Genomic DNA, 25,829 nt, shown 5'->3' with positions numbered 1-25,829 from the left:
AATGACCCCTCAGTGTTCTTCTTCTCCTTGTGATAATGACCCATCAGTGTGCTCCAACTTCTTGTGATAGCGACCCAACAGTGTGCTTCTCCTCCTTGTGATAATGACCCCTCAGTGTGCTTTTCCTCCTTGTGATAATGACCCCTCAGTGTGCTTCTCCTCCTTGTGATAATGACCCCTCAGTGTGCTTCCCCTCCTTGTGATAATGAACCCTCAATGTACTTCTCCTCCTTATGATAATGACACTTCAGTGTGCTTCTCCTCCTTGTGATAATAATCCCTCAGTGTGCTTCTCCTCCTTGTGATAATGACCCCTCAGTGTGCTTCTTCTCCTTGTGATAATGACCCCTCAGTGTGCTCCAACTTCTTGTGATAGCGACCCAACAGTGTGCTTCTCCTCCTTGTGATAATGACCCCTCATTGTGCTTCCCCTCCTTGTGATAATGACCCCTCAATGTGCTTCTCCTCCTTATGATAATGACACTTCAGTGTGCTTCTCCTCCTTGTGATAATAATCCCTCAGTGTGCTTCTCCTCCTTGTGATAATGACCCCTCAGTGTGCTTCTTCTCCTTGTGATAATGACCCCTCAGTGTGCTCCAACTTCTTGTGATAGCGACCCAACAGTGTGCTTCTCCTCCTTGTGATAATGACCCCTCATTGTGCTTCCCCTCCTTGTGATAATGACCCCTCAATGTGCTTCTCCTCCTTATGATAATGACCCCTCAGTGTGCTTCTCCTCCTTGTGATAATGACCCCTCAGTGTGCTTCTCCTCCTTGTGATAATGACCCCTCAGTGTGCTTCTTCTCCTTGTGATAATGACCCCTCAGTGTGCTCCAACTTCTTGTGATATCGACCCAACAGTGTGCTTCTTCTCCTTGTGATAATGAACCCTCAGTGTGCTCCAACACCTTGTGATAATGACCCCTCAGTGTGCTTCCCCTCCTTGTGATAATGAACCCTCAGTGTGCTCCAACTCCTTGTGTTAATGACCCAACAGTGTGCTTCTCCTCGTTGAGATAATGACCCCTCAAAGTGTTCCACTCAATGTGATAGTGACCCCATAGTGTGCTCCCCCTCCTTGTGATAATGACACCTCAGTGTTCTTCTCCTCCTTGTTATAATGACCCATGGGTGTGCTTCTCCTCTTTGTGATAATGACCCCTCAGGGTGCTTCCACTCCTTGTGATAATGACCCCTCAGTGTGCTTCTTCTCCTTGTGATAATGACCCCTCAGTGTGCTTCTTCTCCTTGTGATAATGACCCCTCAGTGTGCTCCAACTTCTTGTGATAGCGACCCAACAGTGTGCTTCTCCTCCTTGTGATAATGACCCCTCAGTGTGCTTCTCCTCCTTGTGATAATGAACCCTCAGTGTGCTCCAACTCCTTGTGATAATGACCCCTCAGTGTGCTTCCCCTCCTTGTGATAATGAACCCTCAATGTACTTCTCCTCCTTATGATAATGACACTTCAGTGTGCATCTCCTCCTTGTGATAATAATCCCTCAGTGTGCTTCTTCTCCTTGTGATAATGACCCCTCAGTGTGCTTCTTCTCCTTGTGATAATGACCCCTCAGTGTGCTCCAACTTCTTGTGATAGCGACCCAACAGTGTGCTTCTCCTCCTTGTGATAATGACCCCTCATTGAGCTTCCCCTCCTTGTGATAATGACCCCTCAATGTGCTTCTCCTCCTTATGATAATGACCCCTCAGTGTGCTTCTCCTCCTTGTGATAATGACCCCTCAGTGTGCTTCTCCTCCTTGTGATAATGACCCCTCAGTGTGCTTCTTCTCCTTGTGATAATGACCCCTTAGTGTGCTCCAACTTCTTGTGATAGCGACCCAACAATGTGCTTCTTCTCCTTGTGATAATGAACCCTCAGTGTGCTCCAACTCCTTGTGATAATGACCCCTCAGTGTGCTTCCCCTCCTTGTGATAATGAACCCTCAGTGGGCTCCAACTCCTTGTGTTAATGACCCAATAGTGTGCTTCTCCTCGTTGAGATAATGACTCCTCAAAGTGTTCCACTCAATGTGATAGTGACCCCATAGTGTGCTCCCCCTCCTTGTGATAATGACACCTCAGTGTTCTTCTCCTCCTTGTTATAATGACCCATGGGTGTGCTTCTCCTCTTTGTGATAATGACCCCTCAGGGTGCTTCCCCTCCTTGTGATAATGACCCTTCAGTGTGCTTCTTCTCCTTGTGATAATGACCCCTCAGAGTGCTTCTTCACCTTGTGATAATGACCCATCAGTGTGCTCCAACTTCTTGTGATAGCGACCCAACAGTGTGCTTCTCCTCCTTGTGATAATGACCCCTCAGTGTGCTTCTCCTCCTTGTGATAATGACCCTTCAGTGTGCTTCTTCTCCTTGTGATAATGACCCATCAGTGTGCTCCAACTTCTTGTGATAGCGACCCAACAGTGTGCTTCTCCTCCTTGTGATAATGACCCCTCAGTGTGCTTCTCCTCCTTGTGATAATGACCATTCAGTGTGCTTCTTCTCCTTGTGATAATGACCCCTCAGTGTGCTCCAACTTCTTGTGATAGGGACCCAACAGTGTGCTTCTCCTCCTTGTGATAATGAACCCTCAGTGTGCTCCAACTCCTTGTGATAATGACCCCATAGTGTGCTTCCCCTCCTTGTGATAATGAACCCTCAATGTACTTCTCCTCCTTATGATAATGACACTTCAGTGTGCTTCTCCTCCTTGTGATAATAATCCCTCAGTGTGCTTCTCCTCCTTGTGATAATGACCCCTCAGTGCGCTTCTTCTCCTTGTGATAATGACCCCTCAGTGTGCTCCAACTTCTTGTGATAGCGACCCAACAGTGTGCTTCTCCTCCTTGTGATAATGACCCCTCATTGTGCTTCCCCTCCTTGTGATAATGACCCCTCAATGTGCTTCTCCTCCTTATGATAATGACCCCTCATTGTGCTTCTCCTCCTTGTGATAATGACCCCTCAGTGTGCTCCAACTCCTTGTGATAGTGACCCAACAGTGTGCTTCTCCTCCTTGTGATAATGACCCCTCAGTGTGCTTCTCCTCCTTGTGATAATGACCCCTCAGTGTGCTTCTCCTCCTTGTGATAATGAATCCTCAGTGTGCTCCAACTCCTTGTGATAATGACCCCTCATTGTGCTTCCCCTCCTTGTGATAATGAACCCTCAGTGTGCTCCAACTCCTTGTGATAATGACCCCTCAGTGTGCTTCTCCTCCTTGTGATAATGACCCCTCAGTGTGCTTCTCCTCCTTGTGATAATGAATCCTCAGTGTGCTCCAACTCCTTGTGATAATGACCCCTCATTGTGCTTCCCCTCCTTGTGATAATGAACCCTCAGTGTGCTCCAACTCCTTGTGATAATGACCCCTCAGTGTGCTTCCCCTCCTTGTGATAATGAACCCTCAGTGTGCTCCAACTCCTTGTGTTAATTACCCAACACTGTGCTTCTCCTTCTTGTGATAATGAATCCTCAGTGTGCTCCAACTCCTTTGAGATAATGACCTCTCAGTGTGCTTCCCCTCCTTGTGATAATGATAAATGATATCTCAGTGTGCTTCCCCTCCTTGTGATAATGATAAATGATATCTCAGTGTGCTTCCCCTCCTTGTGATAATGATAAATGATATCTCAGTGTGCTTCCCCTCCTTGTGATAATGATAAATGATATCTCAGTGTGCTTCCCCTCCTTGTGATAATGATAAATGATATCTCAGTGTGCTTCCCCTCCTTGTGATAATGATAAATGATATCTCAGTGTGCTTACCCTCCTTGTGTTAATGACCCCTCAGTGTGTTCAAACTCCTTGTGATAATGATCCAACAGTTTTCTTCACCTCTCATTGCGCACAATTATACATAGATTTGTTATTTTGCTTCAATGCCGTACATCTAGGAGTTTATGTTGTGCAGGAGGGGAAGAGTTCTATTATTTTTGTTATTTTCTTCTCATTTTCTATGTTGAAGAACTGTTTTTATTATATTGTATACTGTATGCTGTATTTTAGGTGTGCATCTGGGTATACTGGTAATCCAGGTATTCCAGGAGGCTCCTGTCAGGAATGTGAGTGTAATCCTTATGGATCCTTGTCCATGATCTGCCATCCAAGCACTGGCCAATGCACGTGTAGATCTGAAGCTACAGGATTGAAGTGTGGCGGCTGCACTGACCGGCATGTGCGAGAGGGTCCAGTGTGTGCATGTACGTATACTAACTTGTTAACTGTATGATGACTAACTATAACACATAGTTTTAAGCATTATTCCTCATTGCGAAACTAGAGAAAACATATACTAAACCTGGGGAGAAGAGAAGAACAGATGTTAATATGTCCTGCATAATAGTCATGTTATAGTGTTAGTGTGATGAATAGTCCAGCAACTTGGCTGGTCGTGTAGAACAACTATTTTGAAAAGAGTGACATTTGGGATGAGTTCCATATATACCAAGGTCTCTTTTTCCAACACATAGGAAATGTCAGTGAAGGGGTATTGCTATATTTACAATAAAATAGATAAATGGATATAGATAAATCAATGTATCGTATCATTATTGAATAATAATTTAGCATTTCCTAGTGAATAACAGTGTGCTACCGTTGAGCTTGGCATTGTACTGGAATCCGACCAAGCAACATTGCTTAAGTTTTAAGATGATGGTAAAGTACTGTTTACGTGTGAATTGCTGTGTGATCATGCACGTGCTTGGTGTGTCACTAAGGGTGGGAACATAACATGTGCAGACGAAAAATTTGGTGAATTATTTATGCATATATAAATGTTTCACTTATATTCAGAAACTCCCCCCTTGTATTGTACATACACAATGCAGATATATCAGTGCTATTATACTTCTCAATTACCTGTCAACAACAAGTTCCAATTGGTTGTATTTGTTCATTCACTTTCCAATTTTGTAACACCAGTATGTTGCTAAAACTATAAGTTTCTAATGACATTTTTGCCCTTTTGCTGTGAAAAATAAAACCCGTAGATTACATTTCATTTGTCAACATGAGCAAAGATGCTTGAAATGATTTAATAAGCAATGGCATGGTTATAAATTAATATTTCTAAAAATGAAAGGAATCCTGGAAAATACTGAAATGTGGATAAGGCCGTGGAATTGTGTTAAACAGTTTTACAAAAAAGTTTCTATTTTTTGTTATAAAGGCGGTATAAGAGAAGCTAGCACGACCCTTCCATTGGGGTGCTTTCACACTGCGTTTTGGCACCCGTTCATTGGTTCTGTCTGGGCTTATGCAAAGAGTATGCGCTGACGGAGCCTTAGACTATAATGGTGCTGACAGAGTGAACGTCATTTTTGGGTATGTTCACCTACTGGAGATGAACACCCACACGTAGTAGACTGGGTGTGTAAGCATACACTCATGAAAATGATGCATGACAGAGCACACGTTCACTCTGTTGGCATCATTATAGTGTGGCCCTGTTTCGCATTTGCCCAAATCACGTTTTGCTAGGAGTTTGGATGTAATCCCCAGCAGGACTAACTAATAGGTGCCAAATCGCATTGTGAAAGCACCCTTACCTTATTCTGTTACATTTCCATTAGTGTCCCCAATCCCCTTAATGTTTTCTATCTCAACCCTTAAAAACCATATCCTTCAGGTAAATTGCTGTTGCAGTTATCGGGCCTTAAAGGGGTTTTCCTTCCTCAGGCTAGAAGTCTATAGTCATTATATGTAAGTGTAGACTTTTCAATCCTCACATCGCACACACTGTGCGCTGTCAATATTCTCTGGTGCCAGCGCCTGGAGCGGGTAGTCATGTGACAGCAAGTATGAAATTTGCATACTTCTGGACACTTTCTGACTAGACAGGTCCAGCCTCGCTCAATACACTTGCACAGAGTAAGGTCATGCCCATCTAGTTGGCACATGACTACATGTATGCAAATTGCATACTTGCAGTCACATGATCACCCATTCTCGGCATCGGAGAACCCTCACAGCATGGAGTGTGTGTGACATGAGGATTCACATGTCTGCAGTCACATAAAATGACTGTAGACTTGTAGCTTAAAGGGGTATTCCCATGCCCAAGATCCTTTTCCCAATATGTAGTAGGTGTAATACTAATAATATTATCAAATACCTCCAATAAGAAATTCATGTGCCTCATGTGCAGTCATTGCAGGACCTTAGGTATCCATGGTTAGGTCAACAACCAACTAGCTAGCTTACCATGGACTTACAGCCCTGCAATGCCTGCACATGAGGAAAGAGACATAGCAAATTTCTTATTGGAGGTATTTGATAATATTATTAGTATTACACCTACTAAATATTGGGAAAGGATCTTGGATATGGAAATAACCCTTTAAGGCTGGACAATCCCTTTAAATACAAATAGTAGACTACTCAGTGTGATACTTATCCCTACAGCCCTACAGCTTGATTTCTATGTACTTTGATTTAGGAATACAGAAACAATTCTACTTACAGAAAATGTACAACAACAAAGAAGCCATCATAAATAATTTCTAGATATGAAGATTCTGCAGTGTAGAGTAAAATGAATCATTAATAGACTTCTAAGTATTGCAAATCCCAGGCATTTATATGTTCAAATCAAAGTAGTGGATTTTTTTTCCACCAAGCCTCCGTGTAGCAAGTCGAATATTTTGATAAATAGCGCTTGTTGGTTTAGGCACAGCATTTACACAGATTTACATGAGCTCAATTTATCATTTATGTAAATACACGAGTGATATGTCAAATTAGAATGTTTAGTGGTCCTCTTCCAGGTAAAACCTTTCCTTGCGGGTGTATGTTAAATGCTTCCAAAATTTAATAAGGAATGGTAAAAAATGACGTTTTCACCGCTGTTTCTCCATCCACAAGCAAAGGGGCTAATTATGGAATTAGCATCATAAACATTCTCAGCCTGTTTTTTTGGACTTCTAAATACGTTATTACGGAAAGTTGAACATCTGCCTTTAGTGTTTATTAGGGATAAATATTCTTTGCTGCCCTCTTCACAGTTTGCGATGATGAATGTACAGGCCTCCTTCTTGATGACTTGGATCAGCTAAACCAGATGGTCATGAGCGTCAATCTTTCTGGCCCACTGCCTCCGCCATACAGAATGTTGTTCAGCATTGAAAATGAGACTCAGGAATTAAAGGTAAATGTGCGAGTCTCCTGCTCAAACATGCAAATCAACGAGGTTGATTAAAAGCTATTATAATTTTTGTCATTATTTTGGCTGCTGTATGTAATCAGAATATAATATTGTGCCAAGATAAACAAAAAGAAGTTTATTTCCTTTTTAGTTTTCATTTGCGTCCCCATTCTGAATTATGAATGTACTGCAGTGGATTTTTCAATTACCTTATGTTTGAAAATAGCCGGAAAATTCATCATCTTTTTTTCAGTGCTCAGTCAAGATTAGTTGGCCGATTCCCATGGTGAACGAGAAGAGCGCTAACAGGGCATTGGAGGAGGCAAATTTAACTTGGTTGATTTTGAAGACATTTAGATGTGTTAAAAGCACCATAAATTATCAATTTGACCCAGTAGGAAAGCTATCACAAAGGCAGTGTGAATTATGTTATTTGCAATTGCTTAAAAATATTTAGTTTTGCTTGTAAATAATTAATCGACTTTCATGTTATTTTGATGAATGAATATTATTTCATGTACCAAAGATTGATGGTGTAAAGGGAATGGTAAACTGACAAATAATCTCAAACTCTCTAGCAGAAAAAATAGTAATGGATTATTTTTAAAAACTGTCCTCAAAAGTCGAGGCATTCAAGACTTAGAGATGTTGGCATGTTCCTTACATTTAATTTATGGAGCCAAGTCAAATAATGATAATACCATGCACACATATCTGTATCGTGGGGCAAGGATGTCAGCAGTACAAGTTGGTGGACACTATGTGTGCCACCACGTGGTTCCTCCACGGAGAGGGGCATGCCTTATTCCGAATGACATTGGAGTAGTGCAAATGTATAGAACCTTCTAAGAGCACCAAATGGTATCTTCAAAGACAGATCTAAAAAATGGCTATTTTCACGATGACTCATGTGACAATGAAGAAGGTATCAATCTGAATAGATCATCCTTAAAGAGGACCTTTCATCAAAGTTTTCTTGTTGAGCTGGACATATGTATATTTTGCCTTAATGTGGAGATATTAAAAATTTAGGCATTTAATTAATGAGATAACTTTTAGCTAAGTTCAGGTGGGTGTTATTAGATAGAAACTCATATAGGGGAAGAAGTACAGCACCCAGTGAACGTATCTAATAGCACCCACTTGGACTTAACTAAAGTTAACTCATTGGGTGTCAAATACTTTGATTACTAATATCTCCACAACTGAAAGGCAAAATAAATTAAAAAAAATATTTCATTCTGCTCTGCAGCCACTATTACATTGTGTATCCAATTCAACATGAACAATATGGTAAAAGGTCCTTTTTAATTAAGACAGTATATATTAATAAACATTTACACGGATGAGCAAAACGGTAACAATATTTTGAACTTTTGACTTTCAGGCCCCATATTTCACCGTCCACTACTACTTTGATCGTGAGGCTACCATCATTCTATACACAATCATCTTGGCTATCTCATACATACATTTGACTTGCAATTATTTAGCATATGATTAGTTATGTAGGTACTTGTCATGTCACTGCTCAAAAAAGTGTTTTAATGGATCCATTGAACAAACGATAAAGGAAATCGTATTAGAAATAGGCAGATCAATTCCTCAAATTTCCTGAAATTTTCAGTTTCATGCAAATTCAATCATTTTAACCCCTTCATAACCTTGGGATTTTCCGTTTTTCCGTGTTCGTTTTTTGCTCCCCTTCTTCTCATAGCCATAACTTTTTTTTATTTTTCCGTCAATATGGCCATGTGAGGGCTTATTTTTTGCAAAACAAGATGTACTTTTGAACGACATCATTGGTTATAGCATGTCGTGTACTAGAAAATGGGAAAATAATTCAAAGTGCGGTGAAATTGCAAAAAAAGTGCAATCCCACACTTGTTTCTTGATTGGCTTTTTTACTAAGCTTACTAAATGCTAAAACTGAGCAGCCATTATGATTGTCCAGGTCAGTATGAGTTCATAGACACCAAACATGTCTAGGTTCTCTTTTATCTAAGTGGTGAAAAAAAATTCCAAACTTTACTAAATAAAAATAAATAAAGTTGCGCCATTTTCCAATACCCGTAGCGTCTCCATTTATCATGATCTGGGGTCGATTGAGGGCTTATTTTCTGCGTGCTGAGCTGGCATTTTTATTGATAGCATTTTGGTGCAGATACGTTCTTTTGATCGCCCGTTATTGCATTTTAATGCAATGTTGCGGCGAACAAGAAACGTAATTCTGGCGTTTCAAATTTTTTTCTCACTACGCTGTTTAGTGATCAGGTTAATCCTCTTCTTATTGATAGATCGGGCGATTCTGAAAGCGACGATACCAAATATGTGTAGGTTTGATATTTTTTTTTATTGATTTATTTTGAATGGGGCAAAAATGGGGTAATTTAAACTTTTATATTTTTTTTATTTTTTTCACACTTTTGTAACTTTTGTAACATTTGCCATGCTTCAGTAGCCTCCATGGGAGGGTAGAAGCTGGCACCACTCGTTCGGCTATGCTACATAGCAGCGATCATCAGATTGCCGGTTAAATGCCACTGTCAGCGTTTGACAGCGGCATTTAACTAGTTAATAGTGGCGGGTGAACAGCTGACATGTCTCGGCTTTGATGCGGGCTCACCGCTGGAGCCCTGCACCAAAGCGTGGTATCTGACCTCGGACGTACTATCGCGTCCGAGGTCAGAAAAAGGTTAAGATTCAGTTAGCAAAAAAAAAAGCTATTGCCCTGCACCATTTTTCATGCTGCATCAGAAAACAGGCTAATGTAATTTTCCGCTATTTTACCTACCTCCCATGATGTCCTGCAGCTATGACATCTTACAGATTATCATATCTTGGACAGTGGTGGTCAGTACCTGGGCTGTAACAGATCTGCGGTTCCCACCAGAGCACAGTTTGTACATTAGAGTCCCTTTTTCCATCTCCAGGTTTACTAGGTAAATGCTCCTGTAGAGTATAAGCTCTTGTAATTAGCGGGGTCCTTTCTCTCTTTCACCTGTAAAGTGTAAGCTCTGATGGTCTGGTAATTTCTCTTTTTCCTCTCTCTACATGGATTTTCTGAGAAATTCTGAGAAAACTTTCCAGTATTGAAATTTGCCTTTAGATTAGCTACTACTGACACAACATACTCTCAGCCATGCTACAACAGACATAGCATACATTTAGATTAGCTACAATAGTCAAAACATTCACTTAGCTAAGCGACAACAGACACATCACGCACTTAGCCCATCTACAACAGACACAGCGCGCACTTAGCCCAGCTACAACAGACAACATGCAGTTAGCCCAGCTACAACAAACACAGTATGCACTTAGCCCAGCTACAACTGACACAGCACGCACTTAGCCCAGCTATAACAGACACAACATGCACTTAGCCCAGCTACAACAGACACAGCGTGCACTTAGCCCAGCTACAATAGAAACAGAACGCACTTAGCCCAGTTACAACAGACACAGCACACACTTAGCCCAGCTACAACAGACACAGCATGCACTGAGCCCAGCTACCTCAGACACAGCACACATTTAGCCCAGCTAAAACAGACACAGAGCTCAGAGCCCAGCTACAACAGACACAGAGCTCACTGAGCCCAGCTACAACAGACACAGCACACACTTGACCCAGCTACAACAGACACAGCACAAAATTAGCCCAGCTACAACACACACAGTATGCACTGAGCCCAGCTACAATAGACACAGCATGCACTGGGCCCAGCTCCAACAGGGGCAGCATGCACTTAGCCCAGTTACAACAGATACAGCATGCACTGAGCCCAGCTACAACAGACACAGCACAAACTTAGCCCAGCTACAACAGACACGGCACACACTGAGCCCAGCTACAGTACAATAGACACAGCATGCACTTAGCCTAGCTACAACAGACACAGCACACACTTAGTCCAGCTACAACAGACACAGCAGAAACTTAGCTGAGATACAAGACACAAAGCATGCACTTAGCCCAGCTAATATAGACACAGCACACACTTATCCCCAGCTACAACAGACACAGCATACACTTAGCCCAGCTACAACAGACACAGCATACACTTAGCCCAGCTACAACAGACACAGCAGAAACTTAGCCTAGCTACAACAGACACAGCACGCACAGAGCCCAGCTACAACGGACACAGCATGCACAGAGCCCAGCTACAACAGACACAGCACGCACTTAGCCTAGCTACAACAGACACAGCACACACTTAGCCCAGCTACAAGAGACACAGCATGCACTTAGCCCAGCTACAACAGACACAGCAGAAACTTAGCTCAGCTACAACTGACACAGCACACACTTTTCCCAGCTATAACAGACACAACATGCACTTAGCCCAGCTACAACAGACACAGCACGCACAGAGCCCAGCTACAACAGACACAGCATACACTTAGCCCAGCTACAACAGACACAGCACGCACAGAGCCCAGCTACAACAGACACAGCATGCACTTAGCCCAGCTACAACAGACACAGCACACACTTAGCCTAGCTACAACAGACACAGCATGCACTGAACCCAGCTACAACAGACACAGCAGAAACTTAGCTCAGCTACAACAGACACAGCACCCACTTAGCCCAGCTACAACAGACACAGTACACACTTAGGCCAGCTACAACAGACACAGCATGCACTTAGCCCAGCTGCAGCAGTCACAGCACACACTGAGCCCAGCTATAACAAACACAGCATGCACATAGCCAAACTACAACAGACACAGCACGCACTTAGCCCAGCTACAAGAGATACAGCACGCACTTAGCCCTGCTACAACATACACACAATAAATCCTACTGCTCAAACCACTATTTTATAGGTATACATTACAACATATATAGAAAATAACTAAATAAAATGTATTCTCCTTGCATTAATGTTAAATATCATATATGCACTCTTTAAATCGCTTTCTACAAGTTTTAATGAAAACTTAGCCCAGCTACAACAGACACAGCACGCACAGAGCCCAGCTACAACAGACACAGCATGCACTTAGCCCAGCTACAACAGACACAGCACACACTTAGCCTAGCTACAACAGACACAGCATGCACTGAACCCAGCTACAACAGACACAGCAGAAACTTAGCTCAGCTACAACAGACACAGCACCCACTTAGCCCAGCTACAACAGACACAGTACACACTTAGGCCAGCTACAACAGACACAGCATGCACTTAGCCCAGCTGCAGCAGTCACAGCACACACTGAGCCCAGCTATAACAAACACAGCATGCACATAGCCAAACTACAACAGACACAGCACGCACTTAGCCCAGCTACAAGAGATACAGCACGCACTTAGCCCAGCTACAAGGGGTACAGCACGCACTTAGCCCTGCTACAACATACACACAATAAATCCTACTGCTCAAACCACTATTTTATAGGTATACATTACAACATATATAGAAAATAACTAAATAAAATGTATTCTCCTTGCATTAATGTTAAATATCATATATGCACTCTTTAAATCGCTTTCTACAAGTTTTAATGAAAAGTAAATAAACACCTTACACATTTCTACAGTTTGCTAAATTCCGCTATATCATTGAGCTGATAACAGCCCATTGATTTGTCAGAGTCCGACTGATCCCTGGTTCCAATGATTGTGACTACTTCTCCTTGGCATAATATCTTGCTGACAGCAGTAACTTGTGCTGAGCCGAACCACAACAAATATCTGCTCAGCTACTGAGCCAAGTATGAGTATTAATGACATGAAGCTGCATGTGCAATCAAGATTACAATCTGGCATTAAGGCACTTGTCCCCTGGGTGAAACAATTTATCACACTAGGTCAGTTTCCTTCCTATATAAATGGATTTTAAAAGCATAGATGACACCGGGAGGATAAATGATTGTCAAAAGCTATTTATCATAGAAGAGTTAATGAAATGTGCAAATCTCGTTTCAAAAAAGTTTTGATATATTAAAAATGTATCTACACTTGACAAAAATGATTAAAGAAGCCCTCACCAGGAAGGCAGTGTCTCACGGGATGCACCCCATGACCACAGCAAAATATAAGTAAGGAGGAGATATTTTAGGGATTTGCTTAGTGACAGCTTCAATTTAATCAGCTACCCATACTTGCAAACATTTACTTTTGTCATTTGTCTATATTATGTACCAATATATTTTTAGTATCTATGATACAATATTATTCTGCTGTCTTTATATTAAAGGGTTTATCCTTGATTTAGACATTTATGACCTTTCTCTGTGATGGGTTATATATATGAGATTTTGTGGGGGTTCCATATATAAGAGATTCTGAGGGGGTCCCACATGGTTGTCATCTGCTCCTAAGCATTATGTATTTAGCAGAACACCGCATCTTTGTATATTGTTTAGATGCCACTGCAAATATTGCATTTTGTGTCCCATTTATTCCCCTCTCTCCGCTAGTTTTTTATTACTGGTACAGCTATAAAATTGTTATATTTTTATGATGGTGGAAGGATAGGCTTAAAGTCTTTTGATCTAAAGGTAACAGACTGCTAGTAATTAGTGATGAGCGAACGTGCTGAGATAATAAGGTGTAATTAGAGTATTCTCATGTGCTGAGTGTCTTCGGCATGATTGAAAAATATATTGGTTTCCCGCACCGGCATGTTTCATGGGTGTTCGACAGCTACCACAAATTCAGGGATTGCCTAACAAACAGGCCATCCATGCATGTGTTGCAGCTGTAGAACTACCACGCAGGGACTCAAACATATTTTTTGAGCACGCCAAAGACACTCTGCTAGCACCTAAGCTCAGATAACATCTTATCCGAGCACGTTCGCTAATCACTACTAGTAGGTCTTCTTGTTTGAGAAACAGCAGCTCATTTTGAGCAAGCCAACCAAGAAGCCCGTGTGTTTGAGCTGCTGTGATATACATGACTAATGATAATTGCAAAATGTCTAAATGTATGTTGAAACCACTCTATGCATTTCATTGCAAGTGAATAAACATTTATTACCAACATATAGCAGGGCTGTCATAACATTGTGGAATTGATGAATTGCGCTGGAATAAAGATGCTCTGTGTGCACACAGTTGTAAGTGCCTGCAGTACTGAAATGTGTCTTAATAACTTTTCAGCATTTACTGTCACCTCAACGAGCGCCTGAAAGACTGCTCCAGCTGGCACAAAACAACCACGATACTCTTGTCATTGAGATAGATGAGCTACTGAACAGGGTAAGAATACAGAAAATACCGTTAAGCAATTGAGAGTTCATGCTACATGCAATGACAGCACACATTCTGTGATTTACGTATGTAAAGCCTTGAAAAAAGTCTACTATCTCGTAACATTTTTCCTATTCTGCATGCAGTGCTTGTTTTTATGATTCTACTTGCTTTACATTATCAGCATATTATATCAGTTGGAAATGCGTGCACATCTATTCACTTACCATCCATTTACAAATCTGTCAAATCTTTACAACTTTTTTTATCCACCTTACACTTATAGAATAACACTGCTATATTCCATCACCTATCATTTTTGCTCTATAATATGGAACAACCTGTTAATCAAAATATTGCTGGGAAAAACTATGCAGAAAATAGAAGTAATGATAAACAGCATTATTAAATATGTTACCGTAAATATAAATATATAGTACAGACCAAAAGTTTGGACACACCTTCTCATTTAAAGATTTTTCTGTATTTTCATGACTATGAAAATTGTACATTCACACTGAAGGCATCAAAACTATGAATTAACACATGTGGAATTATAAACTTAACAAAAAAGTGTGAAACAACTGAAAATATGTCTTATATTCTAGGTTCTTCAAAGTAACCACCTTTTGCTTTGATGACTACTTTGCACACTCTTGGCATTCTCTTGATTACTTTCAAGAGATGGTCACAGGAAATGGTTTTCACTTCACAGGTGTGCCCTGTCAGGTTTAATAAGTGGGATTTATTGCCTTATAAATGGAGTTGGGACCATCATTTGTGTTGTGCAGAAATCTGGTGGATACACATCAGATATTCCTACTGAAAAGACTTTTAGAATTTGTATTATGGCAAGAAAAAAGCAGCTAAGTGAAGAAAAACGAATGGCCATCATTACTTTAAGAAATGAAGGTCAGTCAGTCCGAAAAATTGGAAAAACTTTGAAAGTGTCCCCAAGCGCAGTTGCAAAAACCATCGAGCACCACAAAGAAACTGGCTCACATGAGGACCGCCCCAGGAAAGGAAGACCAAGAGTCACCTAATTTGAGATCTTTGGTTCCAACCACCGTGTCTTTGTGCGACGCAGAAAAGGTGAACCGATGGACTCTACATGGCTGGCTCCGATCGTGAAGCATGGAGGAGGAGGTGTGATGCTGTGGGGATGCTTTGCTGGTGACACTGTTGGGACACTATTGGGGATTTATTAAAAATTGAAGGCATACTGAACCAGCATGGCTGCCACAGCATCTTGCAGCGGCATGCTATTCCATCCAGTTTGCGTTTAGTTGGACCATCATTTATTTTTCAACAGGGCAATGACCTCAAACACACCTCCAGGCTGTGTAAGGGCTATTTGACCAAGAGGAGAGTGATGAGGTGCTACGCCAGATGACCTGGCCTCCACAGTCACCAGACCTGAACCCAATTGAGCTGTTTTGGGGTGAGCTGGACCGCAGAGTGAAGGCAAAAGGGCCAACAAGTGCTAAACATCTCTGGGAACTCCTTCAAGATTATTGGAAGACCATTCCCGGTGACTGCCTCTTGAAGCTCATCAAGAGAATGCCAAGAGTGTGCAAAGCAGTCATCAAACCAAAAGGTGGCTACTTTGAAGAACCTAGAATATAAGACATATTTTCAGTTGTTTCACACTTTTTTGTTAAGTATATAATTCCACATGTGCTAATTCATAGTTTTGATGCCTTCAGTGTGAATGTACAATTTTCATAGTCATGAAAATACAGAAAAATCTTTAAATGAGAAGGTGTGTGCAAACTTTTGGTCTGTACTCTCTCTATATATATATGTACAGTGGGGCAAAATAGTATTTAGTCAGTCAGCAATAGTGCAAGTTCCACCACTTAAAAAGATGAGAGGCGTCTGTAATTTACATCATAGGTAGACCTCAACTATGGGAGACAAACTGAGAAAAAAAAATCCAGAAAATCACATTGTCTGTTTTTTTAACAATTTATTTGCATATTATGGTGGAAAATAAGTATTTGGTCAGAAACAAACAATCAAGATTTCTGGCTCTCACAGACCTGTAACTTCTTCTTTAAGAGTCTCCTCTTTCCTCCACTCATTACCTGTAGTAATGGCACCTGTTTAAACTTGTTATCAGTATAAAAAGACACCTGTGCACACCCTCAAACAGTCTGACTCCAAACTCCACTATGGTGAAGACCAAAGAGCTGTCAAAGGACACCAGAAACAAAATTGTAGCCCTGCACCAGGCTGGGAAGACTGAATCTGCAATAGCCAACCAGCTTGGAGTGAAGAAATCAACAGGGGGAGCAATAATTAGAAAATGGAAGACATACAAGACCACTGATAATCTCCCTCGATCTGGGGCTCCACACAAAATTCCACCCCGTGGGGTCAGAATGATCACAAGAACGGTGAGCAAAAATCCCAGAACCACGCGGGGGGACCTAGTGAATGAACTGCAGAGAGCTGGGACCAATGTAACAAGGCCTACCATAAGTAACACACTACGCCACCATGGACTCAGATCCTGCAGTGCCAGACGTGTCCCACTGCTTAAGCCAGTACATGTCCGGGCCCGTCTGAAGTTTGCTAGAGAGCATTTGGATGATCCAGAGGAGTTTTGGGAGAATGTCCTATGGTCTGATGAAACCAAACTGTAACTGTTTGGTAGAAACACAACTTGTCGTATTTGGAGGAAAAAGAATACGAGTTGCATCCATCAAACACCATACCTACTGTAAAGCATGGTGGTGGAAACATCATGCTTTGGGGCTGTTTCTTTGCAAAGGGGCCAGGACGACTGATCCGGGTACATGAAAGAATGAATGGGGCCATGTATCGTGAGATTTTGAGTGCAAACCTCCTTCCATCAGCAATGGCATTGAAGATGAAACGTGGCTGGGTCTTTCAACATGACAATGATCCAAAGCACACCGCCAGGGCAACGAAGGAGTGGCTTCGTAAGAAGCATTTCAAGGTCCTGGAGTGGCCTAGCCAGTCTCCAGATCTCAACCCTATAGAAAACCTTTGGAGGGAGTTGAAAGTCCGTGTTGCTGAGCAAAAAGCCAAAAACATCACTGCTCTAGAGGAGATCTGCATGGAGGAATGGGCCAACATACCAACAACAGTGTGTGGCAACCTTGTGAAGACTTACAGAAAACGTTTGACCTCTGTCATTGCCAACAAAGGATATATTACAAAGTATTGAGATGAAATTTTGTTTCTGACCAAATACTTATTTTCCACCATAATATGCAAATAAATTGTTAAAAAAACGGACAATGTGATTTTCTGGATTTTTTTTTCTCAGTTTGTCTCCCATAGTTGAGGTCTACCTATGATGTAAATTACAGACGCCTCTCATCTTTTTAAGTGGTGGAACTTGCACTATTGCTGACTGACTAAATACTTTTTTGCCCCACTGTATATGTTTAAAAGCTATGCACCTTTATAGTTTAAATGAACGTAACAAAAACATCATCGAGACGTACAAAAAAGTCTACACACCTCTGTAAAATGTCAGGGTGTTGTGATGTAAAAAAAAAACATAGCAAGAAGAGTCATTTCAGAAATTTTTCCACCTTTAATGTCACCCATGATCTGTAATAATCCATTGAGAAATAAACTTAAATTATTTTGAGGGAGAAATAAAAGTAATAAAACTGAAATAATGTGGTTGTGAACAGACAAATTGGAGATTTGGTTGTGTTAAGAATTAGCCAACCATATTTAAACTCTTGTTCAAGAGAACCTGTCACAATAAACCTGGCTGAGTTTCAGTTACGGGGGAGACACCGGTTCAGTTACTGCTCTGAGTATACAGAGCGTTGGCTGTAACTGCGCCCCCAGCTCTGACTGACAGCCGCCCTAATGTAGAACCAGTGTCAGCCAGGGACGGAAGTGCGGTTACAGCCAACACTCTGTATACGCAGAGCAGTGACTGAACTCATGCCAGTGCCTCCCCTGTGACTCAGACACGAACGCTGCTGGGGGGTATTAAGTTAATTTTCTCCCTGCAGCATTCGGCTAAGTGCGGGTGCCAGGCAGGCTAATAATGCTATTAACCTGCAGATTAACCTCATATCTGCAGGTTAATAGCATTTTTATGGTGACACATTTCCTCTGAATAGTAGTCAGTACAGCTGTCATCAGTTAAGTGATTTTGATTAGCTCCATATAATATGTAGCTTTTCTAGTAAGATTTTCTTAGTTGCATTTTACAGCAAAATACATAGTGTAAAAATAGGTTACAACACAGTACAGTGATCATATTGTTGAAAGTTATCAGTCAGGAGAATAGTTTCCAAAAATGTCCAAAGCATTAAATGTACCATTGGACACCGTGAAACTTGTCCTCAATAAGTGTTTTTAATTTGGAACAACAATAACATTATTTAGTGCTGGATGTGCCTCAAAAAGTGATGAAATGACAAGTAGAAAATTGGTCTGGTGAGGCTGCCAAGATGCCTACAGGAACATTAGAGGAGCTGCAAGTGCTGGTTGTGTATAGGATGTGACAATATTCTCCCATATTTTTCATATGTCTGTCCTGTGGGGTAGGGTTGTAAGATGGAAGCCTTTTCTAACAAAGAAAATTATTCAAGAAAACATTCAAGCTTGGCCATGTTTTGCCAAATTCTAAATCAAGTCTGCCAAAATCATGTGGGAAAACTTGTTATAGTTTGATGAGGATAAGGATGAATATTTTATTCATAATTCCAAAACATATGTTCGGTGTAAAGCAAACACTGTGCATCACCATACTCACATGGAAGCATAGTGGAATCAGCATTTATGCTTTGAGTCTGATTTTTCACAGCTGGAACTTAGCCTTTATTTCAGTTCCAAATATCAGTAAATCTTCAGACCTCTGCTGGAAAGCTGAAGATGAAGGGAAATTTCATCTCTTATCCAACAACGATCATAAGCAAAACTTCAAATCAACAAAATAATTACTTTGCCAGAAAAAGTTCAACGTTTTCAGAGCCCAGACCTGAATCCAATTGAAAAGGTAGGTGATCTGAAAAGGGCTGTACACAAGATATGTAATCACAATCTGATCGATTGGAGAGCCACTGCCGGAAAAAGTAGATAAAGATTGCCAATTCTAGATATGCTATGCTCATCGACTCCTACCCTAACAACTACTGAAAGTGTCACAAATTCAAAGGGTATTTCAACAAAGCATTAATTTAAAATTGAGTATACTTATGCAATATATTATTTTAGTTATTTTTTTTCTACCCAAAAAGATTTCAGTTTGTTTTTCATTTGAATTGAACAAATTATTGGTTACATTAAAGGCGGAAAACTTCTGAAATTGTTCGTCAATTCATTTTAGCGATCAGATTACATAGATCCACCACCTATCAAACCATTTGCTATATCACCATGAAATGTCAACAATTTTGTGAAAGTGTAACTATAATTTAAAGAGGTCCAGCAAACTGGTATCTTGGGTGCATTTTTATGGGTTTCTCACATGTTCAAGTTTTCCATGTGTAACCAATATTACTACAAAATCATGTAGCATTTTCCTAGCTTGTGTGAATGATGACTTCCCGGGGAGACATCAGGGGGATACCACAGACCGATATGTAGTCCCATTGGCAAAGATTAAAGTGCTCATTGTCTATCACTATCCTGTTGCTCACTGGAAAGTGGTAACCAGTCATTGACTGAAAACCATGTGTACATCTCTGGAAATCCTCTACCCGTAAACTAGTATGAAGCATTGTAATACAAAAAAAAAGACAACGTTAGTTTCTACTGAAAAGTGTAAAAGATAATCTGATATGTTTACCTGTGTACCCAGATCCAAATGTTCAAGAATCAATCCATCGTATCCATGTGGAGTGAGAGATAAATTAGCATCTTTCCTTCATGTCAGTTCTGTAGGCACATAGACAGCTTGAGCAGCTCTCCAGAGTTTTGACTTGGCAGAAGAGCTCTCCAGATTGACAGACCTTTGCGAATACTTTCCTTGTATCTGAAAGGTCTTACATTAATTTTAACTTTTACCTAGCCAGAGTTTTAAAGTTCGACTTCAAGTTGCCTTATACCACCCATGTTCTTCCCTGCTGCAGTCATCTTATTCCTGAACATCCTTTTTAATATCAAGAAGAATCTCAAGAAAGAATAAGCAAACAAAAGTAAAAAGTCACGGGATCAAAAACCAATGTAATAAACAAACAGAAGCTGCCATTGATGCTGCATCTTCTGTATGTGAGTCATAAAAAGCTCCTGGCAGTAAATCTCATAGAAATGATATTTAGATAATATATTTTAACATCAGCCAAAAAAGTCTGTTAATATTATTAATTAGGTGAACTTTTGAAGCAGGATCCTCAAAGGTCAGTTTGGACAGTAAAACTAATGGTGAGTTACCTGGAACACAAAAACCATTATTTTACTAAATTAATGGATGATTCAATCAATAGGTCAAAGTGGCCTTATGAAAAAACCCCAATGGGCTTAGTGCATTGCTAGCTAGAAGCATTAGCCATTCTGGAAAAGCAGTCATTACTGTTTGTATGAAATCACAACTACAGCAGAAGTCAGAAGTGAAGAGGAGAGCGAGGAGAATGTCCTCTTAAAATGGATTAATGATAGACATCTGTATTATTTGCTCCTGTCACCATGTTTGCAATTCTTTATCACAGCAAAAGGCAGTATTGCCTGTTTACTCATAAAAATAGCTGCATGCTACACATAAAGATGTGGCTTATTGCTATGGCAACAGCCTGGATACCTAAGTGGCATTTTACAAATTATTTTACTCCTCAAAACACATATCAAAAGTAAATTCAATTGTGAATGTAATATAATTCCAATACGTGCCGCTTACACTCCGCGTCGGAGTGGAGTGCTTTAGGCCCACCCAAAAAATTATTCCTGGGGCCCACTATGTATCCACATAGCAATAAATACAATACCCCCATTTGTGTGGTAAGTATGCTAATATCAAGGTATGATATAAGTTAGTACACTTATTAATGTTATAGAAAGAGCTGGCACTCACATTTTGGTGCAAACTCAATGATAAATGTCCCCTGATGTTATTAGCCTCTAAACCAATGTTTTATAGCACCGTCACAGTGGATGAGATTTTATTACATATCATCCATATGCTGAGTTCAGGGTGAGAATTGACCGGCGCTGCAGATTTTACATGAACAATGTATCAATTTATGCTTCGGATATTCACCATCGATTTCATCCTCTGCAATACAAATGATCGGATCAGTGGTAAAGGTGCATCATTGCGTAGTAGTAAATGCACAATATCTGGACCATGTTTGTATGGATATTTCCGCTGTTAATTTACTGTGGGATTTCCATTGTAGAAATTCTGCAGCAAATACACTTTGTGAATGTACCCACTAATAGTAGTGGGGGTCCTAAATCAGTTATGTATGACACTGGAGTGATATCAAAAGAACGCTGCCTCACATCCCCCCATACACTTTTTTCAGAAATATCTATGATTTCCTCAAAATGTGAGACACTTTAGCTGTTTTTTCTGCTGGCACATACAATTAAAACAACAACTTAAAATATAGGATTACATGCCACTTTAATTCATGGTTGGTCTTTTAAGTTTATCAGCTCAACATGTGAAGCACACTCCAAACTTCTTTAGAAGCTCCTTGCCTTCTTGGAGCGGTTTCTTTCTGAAGCCGATACATTTCTTCAGCGGATGTGGCTTCTTGTGGATGGGGCACTGATGGTTTGGATTCCCGACTCAGTAACCCTTGTCGTCCTCGTCAGGAACCAATGCTGGTGTGGGAAGAACGTCAGTCTTTTTTACCGATACTGGGCCTCTACAGTTTTTGTCAAATTGACGAGGGCTCTCATATTTGGGAGCGGATGGAGCTGTGCCGGTGGGTTCTCCACAGGTGAAGCTTGGGTCGACCTTACGCTCTGCAATGTCTTTGATGAACTAGCAGAAGTAGGAGAATGGCAGAAAGGACACCTGGTGTTCTTTTTTGTATCTTGTCCCTAGGGTATTCCACCTTTCTTTCATATTATATGGCAGCTTGGCGACTATGGGTTTCACCCCACATGCGGTATCCAGGTAGCTGAGGCCAGGTGTCTGTCTTGGCCAGCTGGAGTTCGAGCAGCAGGTTACTGAGTTCCTGGAATTTTGAAGCATCCTTGCTGGATATTTTAGGAAAATCCTGTAATTGTTTGAGCGGTGCGTCTTCCATAGCTTCAGGGCCGCTGAAACTTTTCCCTAGTCTGTCCCATGAGGTCATGAGATCAGCCGCTGGATCGCTGATGTAAATGGATTTGAGTCTCTTGATTTACTCTCTGGATCGTGGTCCCAGCCACCTGATCAGCAAGTGCAGCTCTTCAGCAGCAGTAATGCCGAGGTCAGTAGTTGCAGTTTTAAAAGCACATTTTCACCCTCTGAGGAAATTTGCGCCATATCGCAAATTTAGGGTGCCAACCTCCGCTGCAAGGAAGGATATCAGACCTTAGGGCCTATTAGGGTAGGAAGAGGCATATTATATGTAGCATTTTTTCATTTTTTTCAATTTTTGATGGTTTTTTATTGTTATTTTTGATATTTTTTTCAGTTTTTCTATATGGGTTTTGTTGGTATCACAAAAATGTACTCTATATAAATGTATCTATAGGTAGGCTGTGTCCCTAATTCCAAGAACTTATAGTCCCTAATAGGGATGTTCTTTATTTAGATTTTTGTTGATCGTATGTATTGTAATTGATTATTAATAAAGACTGATGTTTTTAGGGGTAGGTTTGTCTTTTGGTTGGTTTTGTGCTGGATACTCCCCTGTTTAAAATTAGGTTTGACGGTTGTACTGGAGCTGCAGGCAGATCAGCATCTTGGTGCCTTGGAGAAGTGTCGGAATTGACAGGAACATTAGTGGTGATCGGTGGTTTGTTGTTCTTAGTACATAGTCTCTTGTTCTCTTAAGGGAATTTTCTGTATATATCTCACACAAGCTGATACTATCCCCTTGACTCCCACATAGAGCATGTTCAAAGACATAATCATGCCTTGGCTGTCGCATGTTCGCATTCCTTCTCTAGGACTTTTATTTCTGCCTTCTTTCATGCAGCCTTGGCTTCTGCCCTTGCTGTCAACATATCCATGTCTGCCTTCTTGCGTGGAGCCTTGGTTTCTGCCCTTGCTGTTAACGCATCCATGTCTGCCTTCTTGCGTGTAGATTCAGCTTCCTTCTCTGCTTTCTTTTGGGTGAAGATGGCTTGCACTTTCATAGTCTCTGCTTCAGCACGCGCTCTCATAAGCTGTTCACTGAGGGTAGAGAATTTTGATGCACTTGATCTGGATGAGTGCTTTGAGTACAGTACTTAGCGGACCTGAATTTGCGAGATGACACTTCTGACATCTGGCGATTTTTGCTTCCTTTTTTCACAATGTCGTGCACAGTGCAGTCTCGTTCAGAATAGAGTTCTTGAAAGCTCTGAAGTTCTTCAGACTCTAGCATGTTTAGCCTCACCAAGATAGAGGTATATTTCTCATAAGTGTCCCTAAAAGACTGGTATGCTGAGTACAATTGTTCCAGGGCTCCCTCTGGTGGTAACTCATGAGCACCAAGTATAGATAAGACAGTCAATTAATTCTGCACCCTTTCCTGTTATGAACTGGTGGTTTAGGAGCAAATGGGACGAGCTCTGAAGGAGGTGGTACCTGTACTGACCGCAGTCCCTAAGCTCAACACAACACTAGAAGTAGCCGTGGGATGCTCCTATCACTCCCTACGCACCTCGTCACAGCCTGAGAACTAACTACCCCTGAAGATAGAAACAGGAAAACTATCTTGCCTCAGAGAAAATCCCCAAAGGATAGATAGCCCCCCCACAAGTAATGACTGTGAGTGGAGAGGGAAAAGACATACACAGAATGAAACCAGGATGCAGCACAGGAGGCCAGTCTAGCTAAATAGATAGTACAGGAAAGAATACTGTGCGATCAGTATTAAAAACTACAAAAATCCACACAGAGATTACAAAAATGTCCACACCTGACTAAAGGTGTGGAGGGTAAATCTGCTTTTCAGAGCTTCCAGCTTAACTGAATTAATCCATACAGACAAGCTGGACAAAAACATAGAAAGCACAGAACGAATAAGTCCACAACCCGTGGAGAGAAAAGAGCAAGCAAGGACTTAACTTTGCTGAACTGGTCAGGATATCAGGGAAATCCAAGAGAGATGTGAATCCAACCAGGAACCATTGACAAGTGGCACTGGCTGAAGAGAGAGCCAGGCATAAATAGCCGAGCAGAAAGACAATCAGTGGAAGCAGCTGCAGACTGCTAAATCCAAGGAGCAGCCATACCACTTAAAACCACCGGAGGGAGCCCAAGAGCAGAACTCACAAAAGTGCCACTTACAACCACCGGAGGGAGCCCAAGAGCGGAATTCACAACAGTACCCCCCCCTTGAGGAGGGGTCACCAAACCCTCACCAGAGCCCCCAGGCCGATCAGGACGAGCCAAGTGAAAAGCACGAACCAAATCGGCAGCATGGACATCGGAGGCAACAACCCAAGAATTATCCTCCTGGCCATAACCCTTCCATTTGACAAGATACTGAAGCCTCCGCCTCGAAAAACGAGAATCCAAAATTTTCTCAACCTCATATTCCAACTCTCCCTCAACCAACACCGGGGCAGGAGGATCAACCGAGGGAACAACGGGCACCGCATATCTCCGCAACAAAGATCTATGGAAAACATTATGAATGGCAAATGAGGCTGGAAGAGCCAAACGAAAAGACACCGGATTGATAATTTCAGAAATCTTATAAGGACCAATAAACCGAGGCTTAAACTTAGGAGAAGAAACCTTCATAGGAACATGACGAGAAGACAACCAAACCAAATCCCCCACACGAAGCCGGGGACCAACACACCGACGGCGATTAGCAAAACGTTGAGCCTTTTCCTGAGACAACGTCAAATTGTCCACCACATGAGTCCAAATCTGCTGCAGCCTGTCCACCACAGAATCCACACCAGGACAATCAGAAGGCTCAACCTGCCCCGAAGAAAAACGAGGATGAAAACCAAAATTACAAAAGAAAGGTGAAACCAAAGTAGCCGAACTAGCCCGATTATTAAGGGCAAACTCGGCCAACGGCAAGAAAGCCACCCAATCATCCTGATCAGCAGACACAAAGCATCTCAAATAGGTTTCCAAGGTCTGATTAGTTCGCTCAGTTTGGCCATTAGTCTGAGGATGAAACGCCGAAGAAAAAGACAAATCAATGCCCATCCTAGCACAAAAGGCCCGCCAAAACCTAGGGACAAACTGAGAACCTCTGTCAGACACAATATTCTCTGGAATGCCATGCAAACGAACCACATGCTGAAAAAACAATGGAACCAAATCTGAGGAGGAAGGCAACTTAGGCAAAGGTACCAGATGGACCATTTTAGAGAACCGGTCACAAGCAACCCAGATAACAGACATCCTCTGGGAAACAG

At 41.4% G+C, this 25,829-nt stretch overlaps 1 protein-coding gene across 2 annotated transcripts in view; it reads left to right on the top strand.

The window, feature by feature from the left end:
• LAMA2 (laminin subunit alpha 2) overlaps positions 1-25,829 on the top strand; it is a 1,496,617-nt gene that overhangs the window by 1,103,592 nt on the left and 367,196 nt on the right. For both annotated transcript variants that reach the window (XM_069726054.1, XM_069726053.1), the window contains exons 32-34: positions 4,010-4,203; positions 7,009-7,151; positions 14,271-14,369. In XM_069726054.1, coding sequence (XP_069582155.1) covers positions 4,010-4,203; positions 7,009-7,151; positions 14,271-14,369 — 436 coding nt within the window. The remainder of the gene's footprint in view (positions 1-4,009; positions 4,204-7,008; positions 7,152-14,270; positions 14,370-25,829) is intronic.

This window comes from Ranitomeya imitator, chromosome 5 (genome assembly GCF_032444005.1).
Source record: "Ranitomeya imitator isolate aRanImi1 chromosome 5, aRanImi1.pri, whole genome shotgun sequence".
NCBI lineage: Eukaryota > Metazoa > Chordata > Amphibia > Anura > Dendrobatidae > Ranitomeya > Ranitomeya imitator.
Note: the sequence above shows the minus strand (reverse complement) of the source record. Positions and strands in the feature narration are given on the sequence as shown.